The sequence below is a fragment of the Barbus barbus genome (genome assembly GCF_936440315.1).
Source record: "Barbus barbus genome assembly, chromosome: 30".
Lineage (NCBI taxonomy): Eukaryota > Metazoa > Chordata > Actinopteri > Cypriniformes > Cyprinidae > Barbus > Barbus barbus.
This window is the reverse complement of record NC_136758.1, coordinates 11,144,924-11,168,213: the sequence shown is the minus strand read 5'-3', so window position 1 is coordinate 11,168,213 and position 23,290 is coordinate 11,144,924. Positions and strand designations below refer to the sequence as shown.

At 35.9% G+C, this 23,290-nt stretch overlaps 2 protein-coding genes across 4 annotated transcripts; both read right to left on the bottom strand.

The window, feature by feature from the left end:
* Positions 1 to 1,105: 1,105 nt before the first annotated feature.
* Positions 1,106 to 16,401, bottom strand: dcdc2c (doublecortin domain containing 2C; the record flags this gene model as incomplete). The annotated part of the gene is made up of 10 exons (XM_079385455.1): positions 1,106 to 1,210; positions 1,366 to 1,503; positions 1,613 to 1,713; positions 5,284 to 5,377; positions 12,222 to 12,276; positions 13,260 to 13,406; positions 13,482 to 13,613; positions 13,888 to 13,964; positions 15,771 to 15,819; positions 16,115 to 16,401. 10 exons carry the CDS (start codon positions 16,399 to 16,401, stop codon positions 1,106 to 1,108), a joined length of 1,185 nt encoding a protein of 394 aa, XP_079241581.1.
* A 1,880-nt stretch (positions 16,402 to 18,281) lies between these two features.
* LOC306850310 (collectin-11) lies at positions 18,282 to 22,275 on the bottom strand. 3 transcript variants are annotated; one of them, XM_079385877.1, is made up of 7 exons: positions 22,135 to 22,259; positions 21,610 to 21,740; positions 21,084 to 21,155; positions 20,628 to 20,699; positions 20,484 to 20,537; positions 20,279 to 20,374; positions 18,282 to 20,061 (listed from the first exon to the last, which is right to left on the bottom strand). In XM_079385877.1, the coding sequence occupies exons 2-7, from the start codon at positions 21,737 to 21,739 to the stop codon at positions 19,652 to 19,654; spliced, it is 834 nt and encodes a 277-aa protein (XP_079242003.1). In that variant the 5' UTR covers position 21,740; positions 22,135 to 22,259; the 3' UTR covers positions 18,282 to 19,651. The 3 variants fall into 3 exon arrangements, with proteins under 3 accessions (XP_079242003.1, XP_079242004.1, XP_079242002.1); XM_079385878.1 differs by having other exon boundaries at positions 19,505 to 20,043; positions 22,135 to 22,275; XM_079385876.1 differs by having other exon boundaries at positions 19,505 to 20,076.
* Positions 22,276 to 23,290: the final 1,015 nt, after the last annotated feature.

The following is a 23,290-nucleotide window of genomic DNA, read 5'->3' as shown; positions in this document are numbered from 1 at the left end:
TAACAGACGTGCTGCATTCCATTCAAAGTCAATGTGGGACATCCAGCTGGTACATTCTCAGAACTTTGGCTGATGTCCTGGCAAGATTCTCTCAGATTAATGAACAAACATTCTTCGAGTAACATTAATAGAACATTAGTTCAAAGTTATCTGGTTTTTAATAACATTCTCAAAAAATCGTTATGCACAAAAACCTTATGAATGGATCTTTGATGGATACATTGTTCATTTCTTCTGAAATGTTGTCGTTGCTTGTTCATGTAACATTTTTAAAACATTACTACTTGCTACTTGATTCTGATCCACTGACATACACTTTACTTTTTATAGAATCCCACTGACATACACTTTACTTTACTTTTTACACTTTACTTTTTATAGAATCTATATAGAATCATATTCTATTTTTTATTCTCATATCTATTTGTTATTTTATTTTATTGCTAGTTTATTCTGTATATATGTTTACTGTACTTTTTCTATTTGTATTTTTGTAAACTTGAGGTTTTTCTTAATTTTGTTGGACAATTTGTTGGACAGTCGTACAATACATTTCACTACATGTCGTACTACGTATGTATATGTATGTGACAAATAAAATTTGAATTTGAATTTGATTTTTTTGAATTTGATTCAGAATGTTCAGAGAACGTTCAAAACTAGTATTCCCGTGATGATTGCAAAATTATGCAATAGAACATTTTGTTCTTACAACAGCCAAGAAAAACCATGAAAAAATATTTGAAAAACTGGATGTTTTGAATGTTAAGAGAACGTTTAGAAATAATGTTTTCATGACTTAATGGTAATGTTAGCAAAACGTTCTTGGAACATAATTTTGTTAGCTGGGAAAGGCCTTTGCATTATGCATAAGGAAAAATGGCAGTTTCGGTTTCTTTTTGATTGTCAAAAAATAAGTATGAAAACAACACTGTTTTGAGACAACCAATACTAATGGTTATTGTACGCTTAAAATTTAGTCAACAGATTCAAATCAACAAAAAATCCAATTTACTGTACACACCTGTCTTGGCAGAGAAAAGTTTTTGCATCTTAAAAGAGTAAAAATCTGAGATATTTAGCATTTTTCTATGAGTCATAAGCTTCATACTTTTGTTTCTTGTTGATCTAATGACTGATCCCTGCTCTCTCCATGGCTGTTGGGTTGGAGGTCTCTTGACTCCTTCATACTTGAGGTATATTCTGAGATCTGTTGAAAGACATTGTGTTTAAATTTACTCCATTTCAATCTAAGAGAATCAGTGGTCAAAGCACAGTAAAGAAGACACAAAGTAACATAGGTTTTTTAAAATATTCAGATTCTGTGCTGAGAAGGCATTACTAGGGTGTAAACAAAAGTTTTACCTTATTGGTTCTGGAAGGGGATGACCTTGTTGAAAAAGCTGCATTTTGATGGTTTTTGAAGTTTTTGGCAGGGCTATCACTTCCGCGTATGGGTTCTTTGTAGGAGTTCTGTTCCTCCTCAACTTCTTTTACTTCCATCTGTGGGAGAAGAAAACATTCAAATTTTTCATTGCTGCATCCTAATTTTGGTATTCAATAATCTGCATGACTGAAATGTGACATCATGTATATTGCTTGTCGTTTTCACCTGTTCAATAGGAAGATCCACCTTCATATTTTCATCTTCCAGTACTTCAGATGCTACTACTGCCTCCTTCCTTTTGTTGGTGGCTCTGAAGACACTTTTTTCTGGAGAGGGCGATAAATCCTAATTACATGCTGATCATATGTTGGATGCATCCATTAGTACACAAAATTCTCTTCATTTTTAAAAGCATCCAAAGTTTCATATTAAGAAAATTTGAGGACTGCATCAACTATCATCGTAAATATTTAATCTAAAGCAACCATTCACTATTTTACGGTAAATTGATAGGGGGTGCATGCTTTTCTAGCGTTTCACAGGCCTATATGATAGAAAACGTTTAAAATCAGAGCATTAAATCCATTAGTCCATTAGTAAGAACCTTGAGACCCTGTTTCCACTACTGAGCTTTGATGTTCGCAGTGAACAAAATGACACTGTAAATAGCTCTGTTGCGACTAACTATGAATCAATTAATGTTTGTTACAAAACGCTCAATATCTTCTCTCAAAACATAGGCTATTAAAAAAAAAAACCTGTCTGGAGATGAAAGGTCCTTGTTTCAGCAGACAAGACATGAGGGTTATAGTGATAAACACCCTTCAGCATTAGCCAGAACACTTCACCTCACATCAAATCAAGTCCGTCCAAGCTCAGCATTTCACAAAGCATTTAATGGGCTTTCTTGATCCTGAGATGCAAACTGCATTCATCTGTGCCTTTGACATTCAAAGGTAAGACAATCTTGGCTAATGATAGGCTGACAGCAGATGCACTCCTCCTCCAGTAGGTGATGGGAATGGCTCTCGCAGTCATGGCATGTTTGATTACACCTCAGCAGAGATTGATGTGGTTAAAAGGAGGTTTCTTGTTTTATTTTTTTTTGGTTTCTGCCATTAGGAATGGCATTATGTGGATCTTCTGCCCCATGGGACATGATCAAGTGTCCAGAGTAGGTATGAGCCTTCATCGATGGGCTTTTATAAGCATGGCTGCAGACATACCGTCCGAGGCTAATGCAAGATCTGCATGAGTGAGGGAAACTCAACTCCATCACAAGGACTGCTGGCTCGGCTCTTATGAGCAAAGTGATGGCAGCGCCGGAGCGCCTGCAATTACTCACCGAATGACCTCATGGCATGTAAAAGACACAATGCATTTGCTCAGTCAAAGTCTTGTTCGGTTAATCCAGTGCACAAAAAGTGCACTTTATCTCATTCACGTGTGCCCCCTCAGATTTGTGAGCCAAATGGATTTTAAATATAACAAAATATATACACATTTAAACAACAAATAAGAAAAAAATTAAAAGTTGCACAAATTTTGTAAAGAAATATTAAATAAATTATTTAAAATATATAATATAAAATTAATTATTTAAATATTATTGTATATTAATATATTAGACTATCATTCAAAAGATTTTTATCTTTCTAAGGCCTGGGACACACGAGACGATTTTAAAATCTTATCTGTACCAGTGAACTGAAGACAGTTTCAACAGATTTTTAGCCTTAAAATCCTCTGAATGTGCACAATAGATGATTCGACCAGACCACGAGACCACACACTTATTGATTGTAGGAACGATTTCACAGTGGCACGAGATCTTAAGGAGACTCAAAGAAAAACACATGGAGAACAATCGACGTTGTCAGCTGGCTCTTCTGGTGAGTGTTCTGTTGTACAGTGAAAAACAAAATAAATAATAAAAAAAGAATATGGGTGATGTTCCTTCTCTACTTTCATGGCAGAAAATTTTCATTCAAATTCTTTCTTTCCTGACCTTCAAGTGTATGGCCAGCCTTATGCTCACCAAACTGCATTCATTTAATCAATGAAGGTTCAAAAGAACCACATTTATTTAAAACATAAATGTTTTGCAACATTATAAATGTCTTAACTGTCACTTTTGATCAATTTCATGCATCCATGAATATAAGTAAGAATTTCTTTAAAAAAATCTGACCCCAAAATATTATATTATATGAGCAATATCACATGAGTAGAAGTGCGATATGGCTGTATATTATAGGCACAGCTGTGATTCGGGGGGAGTGCCATAGGTAATCCCAGTGTGCCTATATACAGCCATATCAAACGGCTACGAGTGTGATAATGCATTTATACAACAATTCGACAGCACAAGTATGTAAATACATAAGAAACAACAACAAAGTGTCTTTGAAAACCCTCTTTTGTGCAGAACTATTTCCTTCCACCATGGATTCAAATCTCAAATTGATAGCAGAGCCCATTTCTCTGTTACTAACTCCAAAACTTCACTAGTAATGAAAGAATGTTAAATTGTTTCATTGAAAGCTTCTTGTATTCCTGTATTAAAAGCTCACTATATTATGTAGAGTATTATGAGAGAGATGGACTGAGAGAGTGTGATTACCTGCATCTGATACAGCATTCTTTCTTCAGCTCAATCTCATATTCACAATTAAACATTAGTTTGAAAATCCACTGAGGAAAGCGATATCTTTGTTGTACTATCCTTTAATCTGGAGCTGATGCCCTGGAGCTCACATCTCCTAAAAACGTCAAAGCAAATTTTCAAATAAACGTTATCTTTATTTACAAACTGCATATTTGAAGTCTAAAGAAGTACATTCTTGGCTCAAAACTCTTAAAACTGCATTCCGTGCCAAAAAAAAAAACAGTATTATTTATAAAATGATTGGATTATTGGATTATTATTGGAAAATTATTGGATTTGGGCTTCCGCCATGACACTCGCTGTGAGAAAGACCGCAAGAGGAGTTATACAAAGAGTGAAACCGTTAGAGTTCCGATATCACTAGAATATCACAGACTAGTTACTATCAGCTAATCAGATTTGAGGACCAGAAAGAACTGTTGTATATATTAAATTGTATTATATTATATTATACAGTCAGGATATGAACTTGCATGCCCCCTCAAAAACACAAGTGCATAACGACCATGTATAACATATTACGCAATTATAGTATTGAAAAAGATAGTTATGATGCAAGTCTTCTTTATACGCAACAGAGTGAGAGAGACTTGGTGAAAGAACAGAAACCAATATAGAAAACCAATAAAGAAAAATCAGAGAGAATGAGAGAGAGAGATTTCTCATGAATAACTTATGAACATTTTGATTACCTATCAGAAAAAAATGGAAACATTTTGTTTTCCCTGGCATAGCTAACAAGGCACTTGCATACATTTTAAACAAAATGGCCTGATTGAATTTATCTATGATTTAAAGCCCTGTGCAGCATTTGAATCCATGCTGAGCTTTAATATTCCTCTCACAGGACGACATTCTATCCAAGAATGAGAGCGTATTTCCCTAATGTAGGTGGGCTTTAGAGAACAGCCTGTCAATTCAAAGCAATTTGTGGTGCACACACGCCTGCGCTCGCTGTATTGCGCCGCACACATGCAAGAGTACAAGATCCCTCTTTTTTGCCACTCTCTCTCACTCCCTTCATCATAAATGCATCACAATCACACAACAGAGATGGCATAAGAGAAAGGTGGAGCGCAAGAGAGGAGAAAATAAGACTTCTACAAAAACAACAGCCACAGTGCCTATCAGCAATTATGTAAAACGCCTGTATCTGCAGAAGGAAGAGGCGGGAAACGGAGCTCTAGGAAGACAGAAGGAAAATCGTATCACAACTTGCCACACTCACCCGCCGTAGCAAAGAGATCTGGGATTTTCAAGCCCTGCCCGGGCTGTTTGGCATAAAAAACGGAGCCGGCACTGTCCTCTCCTGGTTTTGCGAACTACGAGAGTAGAAAAAGCAATCTTCAAATAAAGACCATACATGGCTTTGATTCGATCTGATACTTAAAGTGTGTCTACAATCCTTTGATAACAAGAAACAACTGTGTTTCGAGCACAGCTCGTTCTTCCTCTTTTCCTCTTCCTCTTTTTCACATTTTCCATTGACCTCAATTTTTCATGAGCTGATATGCTTTGTAGCTCCCCAGCGACCGGCATGGTATTGAATTCATCTGGTTCCAATACATCCCATGCACAACCTATCAATCACCAGAGAGCACGGCAAACTAATCATTTATTGATGAAACAGGGCAGCCATGAATTTCTAACTGCAATAGTCTTATTTATCAAGCCAGATCAAACAATGAGGATCCAAACAAGCTTTAAAAAAGAGACTTGGAGGGAATAACTTATTCTTCAGCAGACAGCAGACAGTTATTGATGATGGAAAAAGAAGACTGGGGCACTGGAGACACAGAGAGAGACAGAATAGTGGGAAGAGGAGTTTAGAGTGATGCTTTGACAGCAGGATGTATGTCTGAATGAATACTCCCACAAAAGGTAATTTTCTTCCAGCAGTCAGTGCATACCGGATCTACCATTGGGAGCAAGGTGAGCCATTTCTGGCACAGTGAGGGAAAGAGAAGGCTTAATACATTTTTCTCCAGCTCTTGCCACTGCTAGTTGGCTCCATAGAGAGGCAGCTTAAGGGTACTTCACTGATCTCCGTCTTCCACTGGTACACATTTCGGGCAATGGTGTTTTCAAGCCCACTAACATGGGGTCTGGGGAATAGCTGAATATTTGTTCTACTCACTTGCTTTTTTAAAGCAAGCTCTGCCTGACATGTCTTTGAATTTGAACAGACGTTGGTGGGCAACGGAGAAATAAAACAACAGAATGGCCAAAAGTTCTGCTGGAATATTCCATTCAAATTAAAATTCAATATTTATTTCAAATTCATTCAAAATTCATAAATGACACTTTCAGGATGAACGTGCCGAATTCACAATCTGAAGTCTTAGTGAAAAAATGCTGGAAATTCATAAACTCACAAAGTTGTTAATGTATTACAATATTAATGAGAGTAACTGAGTTTCTGAGTACTTCAAGATCACTTTTAATTTAGTCAAAGCTGCAGACAGACTCCCGGTGGACCACTCACAGTCCATACACTGACCATTTGACTCATGTTGCACAAAACTGGCAACACCACTCGAAAATTGGCAGTTACAATCTGATTGGGTGGCTATGCAATTTCACTAGTCTGTTGAGGTTCACAAGTCTGCCTGTAAACAGATGCACATTTAGAAGGTACAATGAGGAAGAACTAATCACTGAATTTGGCTCGATGTGATGCCAGGTTAATGCCATCCAAACACTGAAAAAACATTCAATTTTTCTACATCTATCAATTATTGTGTTATCAAGGTATCTATTTCAAATTGAACCACCCCTAAACAACATGTAAAAACAAAATAGCTCTGGTTGGTCACTTTTTATATCAGTCTGATGATTCTCTTCCCATCTAAGTGGGCATCTTGACCAGAATAATGCTGCCTTCATGTGCTAAAATTTCCTGCTTTCCACTTCTCAAGTTGTAATTATGAGTTTGTCGGTTTCCAGGGCTTTGTTGTCAGAAAGAATATTAATTATGGAGGACACCAGGTTCATTCTTGCCTATTTCTAGGGGAAATCTTATTAAAGCCAAAATGGAAAGTCAGTATCAAATGGATATTGAATAAAATTATGTTACATTCGTTGACAACCATATAAACATTAACCACACTAGTGTATACAATCACTACATTATATAGGAATTTCGGTCAAATAAATGCTGTTTGCACAGTGGAAAATACATACAATATGCATCAAATAGTTATACCCATATGTAAATATAAATGAACGCAACAGCAAGACAAATCAGTGTAACTGTTGTAACGGTATGTAACTGTAAATGTAAATGTAACTGTAAAAAAAAAAAACTACACTACAGCAATAGTTCTCTCTTCCACCATGTCTAATATTTACGACCTGTTGAAATCGGAAACTCTGGTATCAAATACTCTGTTTACATACATTGGGGGAAAAATTTTTTTGATCCCTTACTGATTTTGTACGTTTGCCCACTGACAAAGAAATGATCAGTCTATAATTTTAATGGTAGGTTTATTTGTAGGAGCATTCTCTTAAAGGGAGTGCTCCTAATCTCAGTTTGTTACCTGTATAAAAGACATCTGTCCACAGAAGCAATCAATCAATCAGATTCCAAACTCTCCACCATGGCCAAGACCAAAGAGCTGTCCAAGGATGTCAGGGACAAGATTGTAGACCTACACAAGGCTGGAATGGGCTACAAGACCATTGCCAAGCACCTTGGTGAGAAGGTGACAACAGTTGGTGTGATTATTCGCAAATGGAAGAAACACAAAATAACTTTCAATCTCCCTCGGACTGGGGCTCCATGCAAGATTTCACCTCATGGAGTTTCAATTATCATGAAAACGGTGAGGAATCAGCCCAGAACTGCACAGGAGCATCTTGTCAATGATCTCAAGGCAGCTGGGACCATAGTCACCAAGAAAACAATTGGTAACACACTACGCCGTGAAGCACTGAAATCCTGCAGCGCCCGCAAGGTCCCCCTGCTCAAGAAAGCACATGTACAGGCCCGTCTGATGTTTGCCAATGATTCAGAGGAGAACTGGGTGAAAGTGTTGTGGTCAGATGAGACCAAAATTGAGCTCTTTGTCATCAACTCAACGCACCATGTTTGGAGGACGAGGAATGCTGCCTATGACACCATCCTCACCATCAAACATGGAGGTGGAAACATTATGCTTTGGGGGTGCTTTTCTGCTAAGGGGACAGGACAACTGCACCGCATCAAAGGGACAATGGACGGGCCATGTACCGTCAGGACCAGGGCATTGAAGCCAACCAGGGCATTGAAAATGGGTCGTGGATGGGTATTCCAGCATGACAAAGACCCAAAACACACAGCCAAGGCAACAAAGGAGTGGCTCAAGAAGAAGCACATTAAGGTCCTGGAGTGGCCTAGCCAGTCTCCAGGCCTTCATCCCATAGAAAATCTGTGGAGGGAGCTGAAGTTTCGAGTTGCCAAATGTCTGCCTCGAAACCTTAATGACTTGGAGAGGATCTGCAAAGAGGAGTGGGACAAAATCCCTCCTGAGATGTGTGCAAACCTGGTGGCCAACTACAAGAAACGTCTGACCTCTGTGATTGCCAACAAAGGTTTTGCCACCAAGTACTAAGTCAATGTTTTGCGAAGGGGTCAAATACTTATTTGACCCATTAAAATGCAGAGATTCATGTGCAATGTTCAACTTTTTCCTATAGCAGTATAAGCTGCAATTTGGACCAGACTTTATGTTGACAGTTAAGTCTGGCTAAGTGAGACAAGTTACTTAGGCATTTGGAGGTGGAAAGTTCTGAAAAAAGTAAAAAAAAAAAAAAAACTATTGTACATTTGAGGAGCCAATTAAGACATTTTCCACTAATTACTAATTTATGTCCATTATTATTCCTGTTATTAACATCAGTTTTGGTGAATCATTTTAGGATGATACCAAATACAGGTGTAAAAGGAGTACAAAGCGTTTTGCACGTTAGTGGCTATAAAAATCAGCGTGTCTTATCTGACCACTTCTGATGGAATCAGCTGATATCTCAATACCAGATCTACACTGGGCCAAAGAACAGGTTGTAGTGTCCTTTACACTAACTCAAGCATGGAAGAACATCGAAAGCTGGGGGATGGTAGCTTCAATCCAGAGCAATGTGATAATGATTCTGAAGCCAGGCGTGGAAGACCCCCCGCTGTATTAGTGAACCACTCACCGAGCCTACACAGGACAGGCCTGACAGAGAGCAGCTGGATGGGTGTCTCTACCAATCCCCAAGAGAAACCAAAATGCTTCTCCAAAACAGGAAGCCACTGCGGGGATGGCAGCAGGTCTGACATGAGCGAGTCATAGGAGATATGAGGGGACAGCTACACCCTACAGTGCCATGGAGAGCGTCTGAACAGCTTTACTGCCTCTGCATGTCACAGTCATGGATGTGTGGCCTGTAGTACAAGAGGGTGTGATCATCTCTGTCGCTGCTGCACTTTTCCACCCGTGTCAACTTTGCTGACACCTCGCTCAACATCTGTTAGACCAGTAGGAGAATAAACACCAAATGCTGTGCTACTGCTTTCATCTGCCGGTGCAGTGCCAGCTCTGTCACATGAAAAAAAATCCTGCGCAAAAAAAAAAAAAAAAAAGGAAAAGCACACACTGAGATTTCTAATAATACACAGGCCCCTCCATGCAGTTTACATGACAATAAAAAAATATATTGGTTTAAGTATACTGTATTGATTTCTAGGAGAAGATGAGAAAAATTCTGTAATTCAATTTCATTATCAAAATGTTTACATTGGAATGACATCATTGGATAATGTAAGCAGGGAGCCAGAGAAAAGAAAGGTGTTTTGGTAGATTGGTTGATGAGGTTGGTGGAGGCCATAGCTGAGTCTTTGTCTCCCTCCTGTGGTAAATACCAGATCTGAAGAAATAATGCTATGATGTGGAAATATTGTGCTTATGGATTAAAAAAAAGCATACATAGCATGCTATGTAATCGTGGATTTATTTATTTTTAAACAAAGACCTTTTTATGTTTTAAATTATTTTTTATTACAAATGATCAAAATTAAGTAAATTATTAATTTTGAATTTAATAATTATATAATTATATACACCACCATTCAAACCAAACCTTTGGTTTTTGAACCATTTTGAATGGTTTTTGTGGGGGGGGGGGTATGTTTTTGATTAAATTTTTATGTTTTTGAAAGATTTTAATGTTTTTGAAAGTCTCCAGTGTTGACCAAGGCTGGATTTATTTGATTGATTACAAATTAAAACTAATATATTTTAATATGAAAGTTTTTGCTAGTCATTACTCCTGGTGCTTAAGTTCTAAGTAAGTTCTTGTGATTATCAAAACTGAAAACGTTTGTTCAAGCCACAATACACTTTTTTTCCCAAACTCTTCAGTGAATAGAAAGTTCAAAAGAAAAAAAAAAATTATTATTTATTTATTTGCATGAAATAGAAATATTTTTTAACAATGTAGAAGTATCAATGTCAATGTTGTTCATTTAATTCTTGCAGAATAAAAATATTAATTTCTTTAAAAAAAAAATGTACTCCAAATTTATGAACAGAAGTGTAATTAAATTCATTATAATATAATTATATAAAATAACTATGGCTATCTGTAATTTGTTTCATATTTTTAAATTAATAATACTTAATATAATAAATAATAATAGTAAATGTACTATATGTACCTATGTTAAATGTATTAATGTATAAATGTATTAATTATATTTTATACACATACAGGTGTTTATACACACACACACACACACACACACGCACACACATATATATATATATATATATATATATATATATATATAATAATTGTATATATGTATATGTAATTTGCATAAATGTTTATTATTAAATATTGGTTTGTAAAGAAGTTTTAATTTATAATATAAAATAAAATTAATTTCAAAAACATAAACATAAGCCTAAATCACCCCAGATCAAAAAATTTTTAAGATTGCGAGAAACAAATTTAACTTAAATTTAACAGACAAAACATTTGTCTGGTTGCGTAAAGCTTTGAATTACTATTACAGATTCTCTGCAGGGAAAACAAATATGTGATTGTTTAAAAGTGTTCTCCTCTCAACAAATACAGATTACAGGTAAATGTAAACAGATTATGGAACTGCACCTTGGAATTTAATGACACTTTGATGAGACTTTGATTGCTATTCCATCATCATTGTATCAAAGCTAATTGGCCACTTTCTTCAAATTATTTCCTCCACTCAATGAAGCTGATGAAGCATGAGAAATCAATTAGAGAACAACACATATGGAACAACAACAGGAGCCTTCCCTTCTAACATCAACAGGCAAACGGTTTGCCGTCATTTTTCTTATTCACAATAACCAGATGTCTCAAACTTTACTTTGGAGAGCTCCGGGTCCCAGTCCACTAAGTGTGTATTTTTTCTCCATCACTTATTTGCCAGGTCTAGCTCTTATTGTAGTCTGGACCATCCCAAAGCATCAAGTGAACACACGCACTATCACAAAACAATTTATCCTCATTCTGTGGCTACAGGGGAGGGTTTCACCGCCTTCCCCCGGTGAGGGAGTTTGGCTCTCACTTGATCAAGTAACACAAACTCTGAGCGTTGGGACAGTTTGAAATAAGAGAGGTGAGAAGAACTCAATACGTTCTACAGACAGTGATTGATGAGGGGAATGTACACACTCCCAACTCGCACTGCCACATATCAGCCTGATTGGAGACATTGAGATCCTGTGACGGTAACATTTTTCTCAACTATCTGATCTTCAACACTAATGAACAGTAGCCAATTTATATCTGGCGCAAATTGAAATTTTCTTGTTAACTGGTTTCGGTCTGAGGGGAAAGGGATGGATGCTGATCAAGATCGGTGCCTTGTAAACTAGTTCAGGACATTAGCTCTGCGCTATGTTTAATCTCCATATTACAGTTCAAGAACAGAGCAAATAAGACTAATATGGCATTCCACACTGCCAAAACAGGCTCATTTGCTTGTGTTCATCCCTGCCTTCTGAAAAATTAGCCTATTAGTCTTTGACTATGCAAAATCAATACCAGCATTTTCATTCAATATTTACTTAATGTAATCACACCGATGCCATCTATAATATACATTTTTATCTGTTAAATAGTTTAAATAAATTATTTCATTATCCTTACCAAAGTTCTGTCTTGTTTTTCTTTTTTTAGAACTGGATGAATGCCATTGTTGACCCTAAGAAAAAGAGGAAGACAAAGAAATAATTTAACCGAAAAAAGGTCTGGTGTCATGTACTTGTACTCTGTTTGTTCCAAACCTGACTGCTTTCTTTATTCTGTGAAAAACAATATCATGTTTTGAAACCCAAAATCTTTTTTCTTATGACAGTTCTGTTATTTTATTATTCATTCTATAATTTACAAAAAATATTAATTTTACTAGATGTATTGTTTGGCTATTTTATATATACCCTACCAATAAATCAATTAAGGGTCAGTATTTTCTCTTTTTTTTTGAATGAATGAATGAATGAATGAATGAATGAATGAATGAATGAATGAATGAATGAATGAATGAATGAATGAAATACTAGTATTCAGCAAACGTGACAGGAAAGATGTATAGATGAGTCTATAATTTTACAAAAAAAATGTTTTTTTTTTCTGTTGATTACAGAATCCCGAAAAATGCATCACAGTTTCAACAAAAATATTAAGCAGCACAACTGTTTTCAACATTGATAATAATAAGAAATGTTTCTTAAGCAGTTTCTGAAGAATCGTGTGACACTAAAGACTGGAGTAATTGCCACTGAAAATTCAACTTTGCCATCACAAAAATAAATGACATTTTAAAATATATCACACTATATTTAAAATATTTTCAAATAATTGTAATAATAAGTGATAGTATTAGTTTTTATTGTATTTTTGACTTCTTTCAAAAAATATTACAGCTTTTGAAAAGTTATGTCACTTTTTTAAATTTATGTATACCCGCATAGAATCAATCATATGACTTCAGACGAGGACTATTTCTATAGTGCTTTTCTGTCCTTCGCCTTTTGTACTCCATGGAAGAAAGAAAGTCATACAGGTTTTGAATGGCAAAAGGTGAGTTCATGATGGCAATTTAACTATAAGAAAGTCCAATAAAAGGGCATTATACATCTGTTAATTACAGTCATTGCAATTATCATGTCTTATAATCTTTCTCACACATCAGTGATATTGTGGATTACTCCCTTGCTTGGAGCCAGATGATATGGCAAAGACCGGAACCTCTCGGTCCCTACAGCAACATAATAGTGGTTGTTCTGTAGCTCATACGATCCACGTACAGGCCTCCCATTCAGCATGTACAATCTGAAAGGAGTGAGATCACTCAACATTGACTATACATACTTTTACACATGTACATTTTATAGATGTAGCTCGTACCGGTGCACAGCTCCAGTGCGAAGCTGAACTCTCTCGGTCACCATAGCCAATACGTTTTCCCAGCTAGCAAGCGTGTGTTTGGGAACCAGCACCCGTGCTGGAGGAACCAAGATATCTCCATTGGTAAAAACACTACAAGATATAAACAAATTTAGCACTTAGGACCTCAATCCACACATTTATGCTTCCAAATAGGTTTTGTTATAAAAAAAAAAGACAATATTCACTGATTAACAACAGAGGAAATTAGATGCCATTAGAAATAAATAATTAAATAAAGTAAAGAACATCAGCCTGATTTTATACCGTTAGACAGTATTACAATTTTAAAGAATTAGACTTTGCCGTAGCCTGAGGCTTTGCCATTGAAGACTTCCAATAGGGACACATTAAAAGCAGGGCTCACTTGATGATGCACGACTCATTACTGATTCTCTTCCATCGAGCTGGGACAATTATTCTGCTGTGAACTACAGGTTGGATCTGCAGTGGAGACAAACGAACAGGACCCCGCTGAGCATCACTGACAATAAATGTTCCACTGCTCATTTAGGGCACTTACACATCTGGTTTTCCTCAATCAGCCGTCTTAAATGCTATGTTGGTTGTTGTTCAGATGGAAACAAGGAGCTAAAAGGGTGACAGACAGTGACATATACTGCCATAACCTCAAGCAAACTCGCTCTAAGTGGGCATTTTTATGATTATTGCTCTATTATGGTCCATTGCATGTTGGTCTCTGAGGAAGGTTGTAAAAACTATTAGCTTAATAAGTCACTTCAAATAGTCTAAACTTGGAATAGTGCAAAGGCTGAGTCTGTTTCATAAAACAAGTTTACCAAATAAGCCAGGCTTATTGCAGTTAGTCTGACTTATTTTGAACCAAATCAACTGGCAATAAGTCAGACTAACTAAAATAAGCCTGGCTTAATTGGTAAACTTGTTTTATGAAACAGGCCCCTGATCATGTGATCAAGTAACAGCTGCCGAAAATTCGGCTTTGCCATCACAGGAAAAATTACATTTTAAAATACATTCAAATAGAAAACAGTTATTTTAAAATGCAATAATATTTCACAGTATTATTGTTTTTATTCTATTTTTAGATATGAAATGGTATAGTATTTTGGTATTGTGGTGCCTATATTATGCTACTGTTGACTATAGTTCACATTCCTGCAGAGTTTAGCTCCAACTTTAATGAAAAACACCTGAAGCAGATAATCAAGTTCTGGGGTTTGTGTGAAAATTACAGACAGGTGTGTGAGCAGAAGTGGAACTGAAACATTACTCCAGAGCAGGGCTGTGCACCCTTGTGTTAAACTGTGGCATAACAACATCTTTTGTAATTATTCAACAGCTGAGTGTAAACAGCTGAGACCAGCTGTTTTTTTTTATTTTATTTTATTCATATTTTAATACATGATATAAATGGTTACTGCATTTGGACAAACAGGGTATACGAGTGAAAATAACAATACGGCTGCATCTGAAAGTGACTTATCACAATGCTACCCTATCAGGCAATGACTTTGCAAGCAGCATTTTTGCACAAAGACAAAACTGATTTCAGATGGGCTTCTGAGGCACCATAAAGATTCAAGTCTACATCAGCTTTGGTGATAACTAAGCAAATATACAGGCAAATAAAGTTCTTGTGAGTAAAAGAAGAAGGGAAGTTTTGAAATTTGCCATTATTTTACTGTATACACCAGAAAATGAAAAGAAATTAGAGGTAAGAGTCTCTAATAAGTAACATTTGCGCAGTACTTGCATTGAATGTTGATTAATAACCTAAAATAATTTTACGAGTAGTCAGAAAACTCCCCTAGTATTCAGAGACTGTCCTACACATAGGCTACCTGATAATTTGAAATGAAAAGAAACAGCTGACTCAAATGGAGATTTTATAGTGAAACCAATACACATGTGCAATACACATGTTTTTCAGCATCAAGGGGCGTAAAATCAGTTATCCGCCACAGTCTGGAGAAACCTTGCACTGATATTCTGCCGGAGAGATGTATCAGTCAATAACAGAAAAATGTAGGGTGCAGAACACCAGTAATAATCATACTGAAAACATGTTATGATTTACCATGGACATTTTTTCCTCTTGGCCTTCCTGATGTACAAAACATTCTCATGCATATCCACGGTATGTTTCACATAGACATATCAATAAAGTTGTCCCCATTTTTTTAATCTTTCATGTCTTGATAGAGTAAGAAAAGGTTTTATTATGTTTTATCATTCTATCAAGAATGATGTGGTTACTGTGACTCTTACCGGTTCACTTTTCTTTTTCGGAGGTTTTTGTGTTGTTATGTGACGATAGCTATCAAAGACAAAAGAAGAGAGAAAGTATAAAGTCAATATAACATAAGCATGTTATTTTGATGGTTTTGCATTGCAATGTAAAATGTAAAAAACAAATTATTCAATTAAAATGTACACTTTCTGTACACATTAGCCTATTCTACCCTGTATTAGGCTGTGCTAAGATTTTACATGAATTTAATTCATAATCAATAAAGATTACTAAAAATCAATCATTCAACATAACACCACAGCAATTTAGTTACACTCTTGTAAATAACTGCACCTGGCTTTATGTGGATGAATTAACTTACTCCATCTTTTTGAGTCTCTCTGCTCCGGCTGCCACATATATCTCTCCATGCACCAGCTGCTCCAGATTCGCCACCCTGTGACCCTTGTTAGGGGTGTAAATATTTCGCACTGCCCCAAAATGAGCTGTGATGCCTCGAGTGACAGTGTTCAGAAAGCTGTCAAAAGTGGATGACTGGCGTTGATTGATAACAAATTTTCGGCCGGGATAAAAAGCATCTCCGTTCCTGAACACATTAACCGTTTTGGTTGGCGGAGGATGCGCATTATTAGACCCCCGTCCAGACATTACTAAAACAACTCTGCGGTAATCCACAGGGAGGTGCTGACAAGCCCGAATTATATAGAGAAATAAAACACAATTTTAGTAACCTCAACCGAAAGTTGTTTGAATCGCTTTCTTCCGCGTGCTGCAGGCAGCCAGATGTTGTTTGGACGGGTTTCCATAGTAACGGAGTGAAAATGCTAAGAAAATAGCAAGAATGCTACAACTCTCTTTGAACAAACAAAATTATAGCATGCGTAATCGGTTATAAAGATTTATTTTTATTTTAATAGCTGATTTTAAAAAAAGTGGTTTGTTCTAATTTAGTAACTGGAGATTTAGCAGCCGCGGTCAGGCATCCAATTATCCTATTTTAATTAAATTTTAATTAGTGTATTACTTACTCCTGTCGTCGGAGACAGTGTATTGTAGGTCAGCTTTTCAAAAATATCCATTTCATCTAGAAGTGTCAACGTGATTTTTCCATTATTGTTTTAGGGGTTAGTAGTCTTTATAATGTTTATTATTATTATTAATTATTATTTTATTTGAATTCGCTAATGCTGCCTTCAAACTCGTATTTCAGTGAAGGCAGCATAAAATAAAATAGGTTATTTTGCACTTTTTTGACAAGAACATTATACAATGTAACAATGTATCAGTGGCCATGAGCGACGAAACCCTATAGCTAGGCTACTATTAAGTGGCTAAGTACTATTACTACTAGCCTATTAATTATTTATTTCAGTGCGTTGGGAAATCATGCACCATTGAACACCAACTTCTTCCCATTTAAACTTTCAATAACTTTTCCAGAAACTTTTCTAGCAAATTTGACTTGAAATAAAGTTACAAATGGATATGAATGAAGGAAAAAATAAATAGACCTACATCAATTAAAAAGGGGCAAATCAGACAAAAGTGAATTATATTAATTAAAATGATTATTATTATTAATAATAAAGCTGAATCATTATATATAATTTAATAAAACATTGTTCCATGCACTGAAAAGATAGCAAACTAAACATATTAACAATTAATCTCTGAATCAACCTAATATATATTATATGGATTAAATCAGGTAGAAAGCTCTTCCAGGTAACACAGGTTAGAGTGACACATTTTGTAGGGCTATTTATTTGTTTGTTATATAACATTTGTAAAAATACAACTTATATTTTTATTATTTATTTTAAGTGAAAGTCAAATGAAAAAGTTTATTACCATGTTTTAATAAAGACAATTTGCCACTGGTCAGGCTGATTTATTACTGATGATTAGCAAATTTAGTATATAGTTTATGGCAGGATGCCATTGTCTGTTTGGTGTGATGGCCAGTGTAGAATAACAGATCAGTTTACACAAGCAGGTCGCCTGATTATGTTTGTAAAGTTCATTCTAAAGAGCTATTATGAAATTCAAGCACCCTCCATCTTTAAAGATTTATGAGAAAAACACTGGTATACGCGCAACAGAGGTGTACAGATTGCCACTTTGCCCCACATTAATCAGATTTCCTGCCTGCTGTTATATTTTCATGCATAGTTAACTCCAGGACGGCTTGACCTTGTCAGCACATACAGTGTGTAGAGCCACACGTGACCAATAGAGAGCGACAGATCACTACTTTAACACACTGTAGGCCTACTCACTCAATGGCGTTAAGACAAAGATCAAACCATGCAAATTATTGCTTCAAACCATGCTTCAGAAAAACATACTAAGATCGTTAGAACAAAACGTGTTGATCATGATATACAAATTAAATTGATCGATTACTGAAAATACCAGAGTCACATGAAATACATGTAGTATCATGAATCCTTCATGTTTTAGAAATAATTTACTATCATTACAAAGAATTAGTAGGAATAGTTAAAAAAAAGTACATACTCAAGAAACCAAATAATGGTATTATTTATTATAATATTATAGTATCATAATTAAAGCAATATGGGCATGTGTACTGTATTCTATGTATGTGTATATTCATCTATTGTTAAAAATCAACTATATGGGATTGTAAAAAGGGCTTCTGTATACCTGACAGCATTTCATAGGGCACTTCATGCCACATTTATAAACTCAAAACATGCTAAGGTTATAAAATGACTTCATATGATGGGTAGTTTACAATATATACCATCTATTGATCCTTATGTGACCTTCACACTGTTCCATTCTGGCAATAATGTATTAAATAAATGGGTTGATGTATATTACTGTTAAACTGGGACGGCCATTTCAGTCATTTTACTGGGGACAATAAATTGTTTGACCATTAAAAATACAATTTCTAACCTCAACCCTACAGCTCTAGCTAGCTATTTCCATGAGTATGCTGACCTATTCAGTATATCAATAATAAACCATGTAATTCAAATTTGAATGGGAAGAAAGGTAGTAAAAGAGAAAAGCAATAAGAAAAAGGTCAAATCAGTGGAATCTGAAATTGTAAATATAATAGGATTATTGTATTATTGTTCATTTATTTAACTGATTACAAGTAAATGTAGTTTAGTAAACTAGTTGTCCACTTTTCACAGTAAAGGTGTCTCAGTCTGCAATAACACCTGAAAAATTGTGATTGGTCTACATATGTTAACTGATCTGTATAACGTATATTCCTGCAGTGTGATTAAAAAAAAAAAAAAAGTACAATTATTTAAAAGTACACATATTTAAAATACTTTTAAAAGTACAAATATTTCCATACAGTCTCCACATAGTAAAGATATTAATAATGTTTAAAAAAAAAAAAAAATCTAAAATGCTGTACTTTGAACATTGATACACTGATAATAAGAAGAAATGTTTCTTAAGCAGCATTTCAGCTTATAAGAATGATTTCCGAAGGATCATGTGACACTGAAGAGTGGAGCAATGGCTGCTAAAAATTCAGCTTGGCCATCACAGAAATTAATTACATTTTAAAGTAATTCAACTTTACAAAACAGTTAATTTAACTGTAATAATATTTCAGTATATTCCTGTTATTACTGATCAAATAAATGCAGCTTTGGTAAGTGCTTAAAACATTCAAAATCTTACTGACCCTAAATGTTTCAACTGCAGTGTATAATAATAATAATTAAATGTTATTTTAAACAATTTTACATGATGCCTAACATGTCACACTGCTGTCACCGTCGCCAAAGATGACAAAATGTAGAAGTACTTCACTTTTTTATTGAAATTTCAGCTTCTTTTATACAGGAGTATTTTAAACATGTCTAAATGGACTTTTCCCCCTATAGATTGGCAGTGAAGCTTATACTGCATCCTTGTCAAACTCACACACAAAGTACATAGTGAGGTGACAAGCCACATCAATCCACTCGCCTGAAGACACCATCTCGACGCAATCCTCGTCATCGTAAGCGTTGTTTGGCTCGCCCTCCCTCCACTTGCTGAAAGTGGTCATGGGTGAGCGCTCCACATACACAAAGTGGCCTTCTCGCTCCAGGTCGTTAATGCCGATATACACTCTACTGAGGCCAGCTGCGGTGACGTAGCCAGCGATGGCTCTGTTAGCCGCCGTGTCTTTGGGCATCGCCAGGTGTCCACCTCGCCCCTGACAAAACACCTCCGCGTCCCTGTAGCGTTTTTCCTCCTTCACCAGCAGATAGACCTTGCTGTCTGTCTCTTTGATGCCAGCGACAGCTGCGGGGGAGGGCAGGGCTGAAAAATGAGGATCTGAATTTCTATAATCACACGGCAGCAGCCAGCGTTCACACAAGTGCATTCTGACAGTCAAACAAAAGAGCTTCTGGCTAATGGGTAAATACTTTTGTCTGTGTGCAATCACCCTGCATATCAAAATGAACAACTGTATGAATCCACATTATTGTAATCTCATAAACATTGGTAGACTGATTCATTCTTTCTTTCGACATACCATTTTTAATGAACTTCAGCTCATTGGTTAATTGCGCCACTTGAATATCCATTTCACCAATCATTTTCCGTAAGGGTGCACACTCACAGGGGACGCCTGAGGAGACGAATTCACATGAGCAGTCCAAGCATTAAACTGGTTCCTAATGAGTTCAAAACAATTATTAACTGATATGAATTGATTTCTATTTTGGAAAGGCCTATACCTGGCTCTCCATTTGGGCCCTTGGGTCCTGGATCTCCCATATCACCTTTTATACCTAGAAAAAAAGAAGCCTATTGCATTATTAAGCAGTTAGACAAAACAAGCCTGATTACTTTCAGAACTGGAATTTCTTTCTCAAGCTTACCTTTGAGTCCAGCGGGACCCATCTTCCCATAACTTCCAGTGCTACCTTTTTGGCCTTTGACTCCGGGGGGACCTGCAAAATAACGTATAAACTTTATATGTAATAAGCACGGATATGAACCAAATAATGCAGTAATTCCCAGAATGGAATTTAATTTTCTTGTTTATCGGTATGTTGAGGCATTTATAAACACAATGATTGGTCAACACTGGCTCAGATGAGCTCAGCTATTTAAAAGCAAGATAAGGGAAGTTTTAGGGGGCCTTTAAAATGTGCACAGTTGGCAGCTCCCTGTTTGGTCACTTGATTTGAAAGTTTCATAATTCATAATTTGACACCTAAACCTTCTTTACAGGTTTGTAAAGAACTTGAGTCGTGTTTCATCATGTAAGTCGATAGTAATTAAAAAGCACTGATGGAATTCGATTAAGCTCTCAAAACACGGTTTAGAGTTACCTTGCTCTCCAGGTGGCCCTACTTTCCCAGGTCTCCCAGGTGCTCCTTTCTCTCCTTTCTCTCCTGGTTCACCTACAGGAATACAAAAACAAAGTCATAGACTTGCACAGACAAAGCTATTCAGAATAACATGTATTTACTATTGCTGCAGTATGCGTATATTGTGCATGTTTTCTATTTGTAGGATTTTCTTTAGTATTTTTAAATTTAAATGAAGCTTTATATACCAAATTACAGTATATACACACACTATACTGTTCAAAGGAGGTCAGTAAGAATTTTTTTTTTCATTCTGTTTAGCAAGGATGCATTAAATTTATCACAGTAGGACATTTGTGTTACAAAAATCTATTTCAAATAAACAGTGTTCTATTGAACTTTCTACTAATGAAAAAAAAGGTTTCACGTCAGGGTTGCCAGGTTTTCACAGCAGAATCCACCCAATTGCTACTCAAAACTAGCCCAAAACTAGCCAGTGTTGTTATTAGTGTGTATGACATAATGTGGCGTAGTTTATTTGCAGTACCTTTGAGTCCAGGGACGAGGATCTGGACCGAGCACGGTTCTTCTGGCATGTGCTGACCATAAACTGACCTCATTAGTGTCAGACTTAACACAGTGACCAACATGCAAGCCACCAGCTTTTCTCCACCCATACTGGAGACACAACACAATATTTATATTCATCTACAATCAAACACCAACATATTTCAATGCCATGTTGAACGGAAAGCATAGTAGTAACTTCAGCGTTCATAAAATACAACAAAAATCATATTAGGGGACTCAGTGACAGAAAGCTTGTGACATACAAGCACAAGCAATCATAGTCAACAGCATCTGCACAGCAAATACACAAAAGCACACAGTAGTTTATGTCTATCTTTCTCCCAAATGATCCCACCATCCACCTTCATTTCAAAATCGATACTAGAGAGTAAACAGTCACACCATGATGTCTCCTATAACCACCAACCTTAAAGGTAACATTTGAGTCGCCTCGTTGTTGTCTGTGCCACCGGACACCGTATTGCTTATGAAATGGACTTACCTTGTGTTGAATTTCAAAGCCCACTATATGCAGCAGACCCAGGCTGTATATGGATCCAAGTGAGTTAATGGTGGTTTTCTCACTGGTGGTCTCTCTGAATTTTTTCATCTCACACGCCCTGCAAGAGAAAGGCCTGAGAGTGAGCAAGTACGTGTAAACACAAAGATAAGAGTGGCTCTGCAACACTCCTCTCTGATAACTCTATGGGGAACATCAGGGTCAGTGACAGCACAACTCTTAACACATTCCTCTCTATTACACATCAAAAACATTCCCAACATTCACCAGTTTTACTTAGAATAATATTGAAGAGCTGAGTTAGAAAGGAAAATGTATATATATTATTTATCTATAGGTTTTAGATGCACATTTTATCTTCACATACTGTAATGTACTCCAATATGAATAAGCAGAAAACATGGAAGTTACATACAAACTCGTTTAATTTGGGGTCAATCGGGATGAGGAAAACTTGGGAACAGAAATGCTGCAGTTTGTGCATCGGCGCACAGGGTGGCAGTACATATTTGGCAGAATTGTATCTGGAAAAATCCAGAAAAACTATGCTTTTCCTGTGTAATGAGCAAAAAAAATTCATCGCTGTTTTGCTAAGAAAAAAAAAATGTTGTAATAGTGAAGCCGTTATCAAAATATTATATTATATTAAATATTTGTAATACTTAGTACATTGATAACACTTTACAATATGTTTAAATTTGTTAGCATTAAATTAGTTAACTATGAAAAGTTGTATTTTTATTAACTCATATTAACAAAGATTAATAAATACTGTAACAAATGCATTGCTCATTATTAATGCATTAACCAATGTTAACTAATCGGATTGTTTTAAAGTCTTACCATAATATAATATAATGCAATATAATATAATGGTAACACTTTACAAAGTCCCATTAGTTAACATGTATTGTTGTGTTATATGTTATGTTATATTGGTAACACTTTACAATAAGGTTCCATGTAAACATTACATTAGTTAACATCAACTATCAATGAAAAATACTTTAAATTTATTAATCATAGTCAATTGTCACTATGAAATGCACCAATACATTTTTTAAATCAAATTTTTAATGTTTATATTATGTAATGTTCCTGAGCTGACATGAACTAACAAAGAAAAGTTGTATTTTTA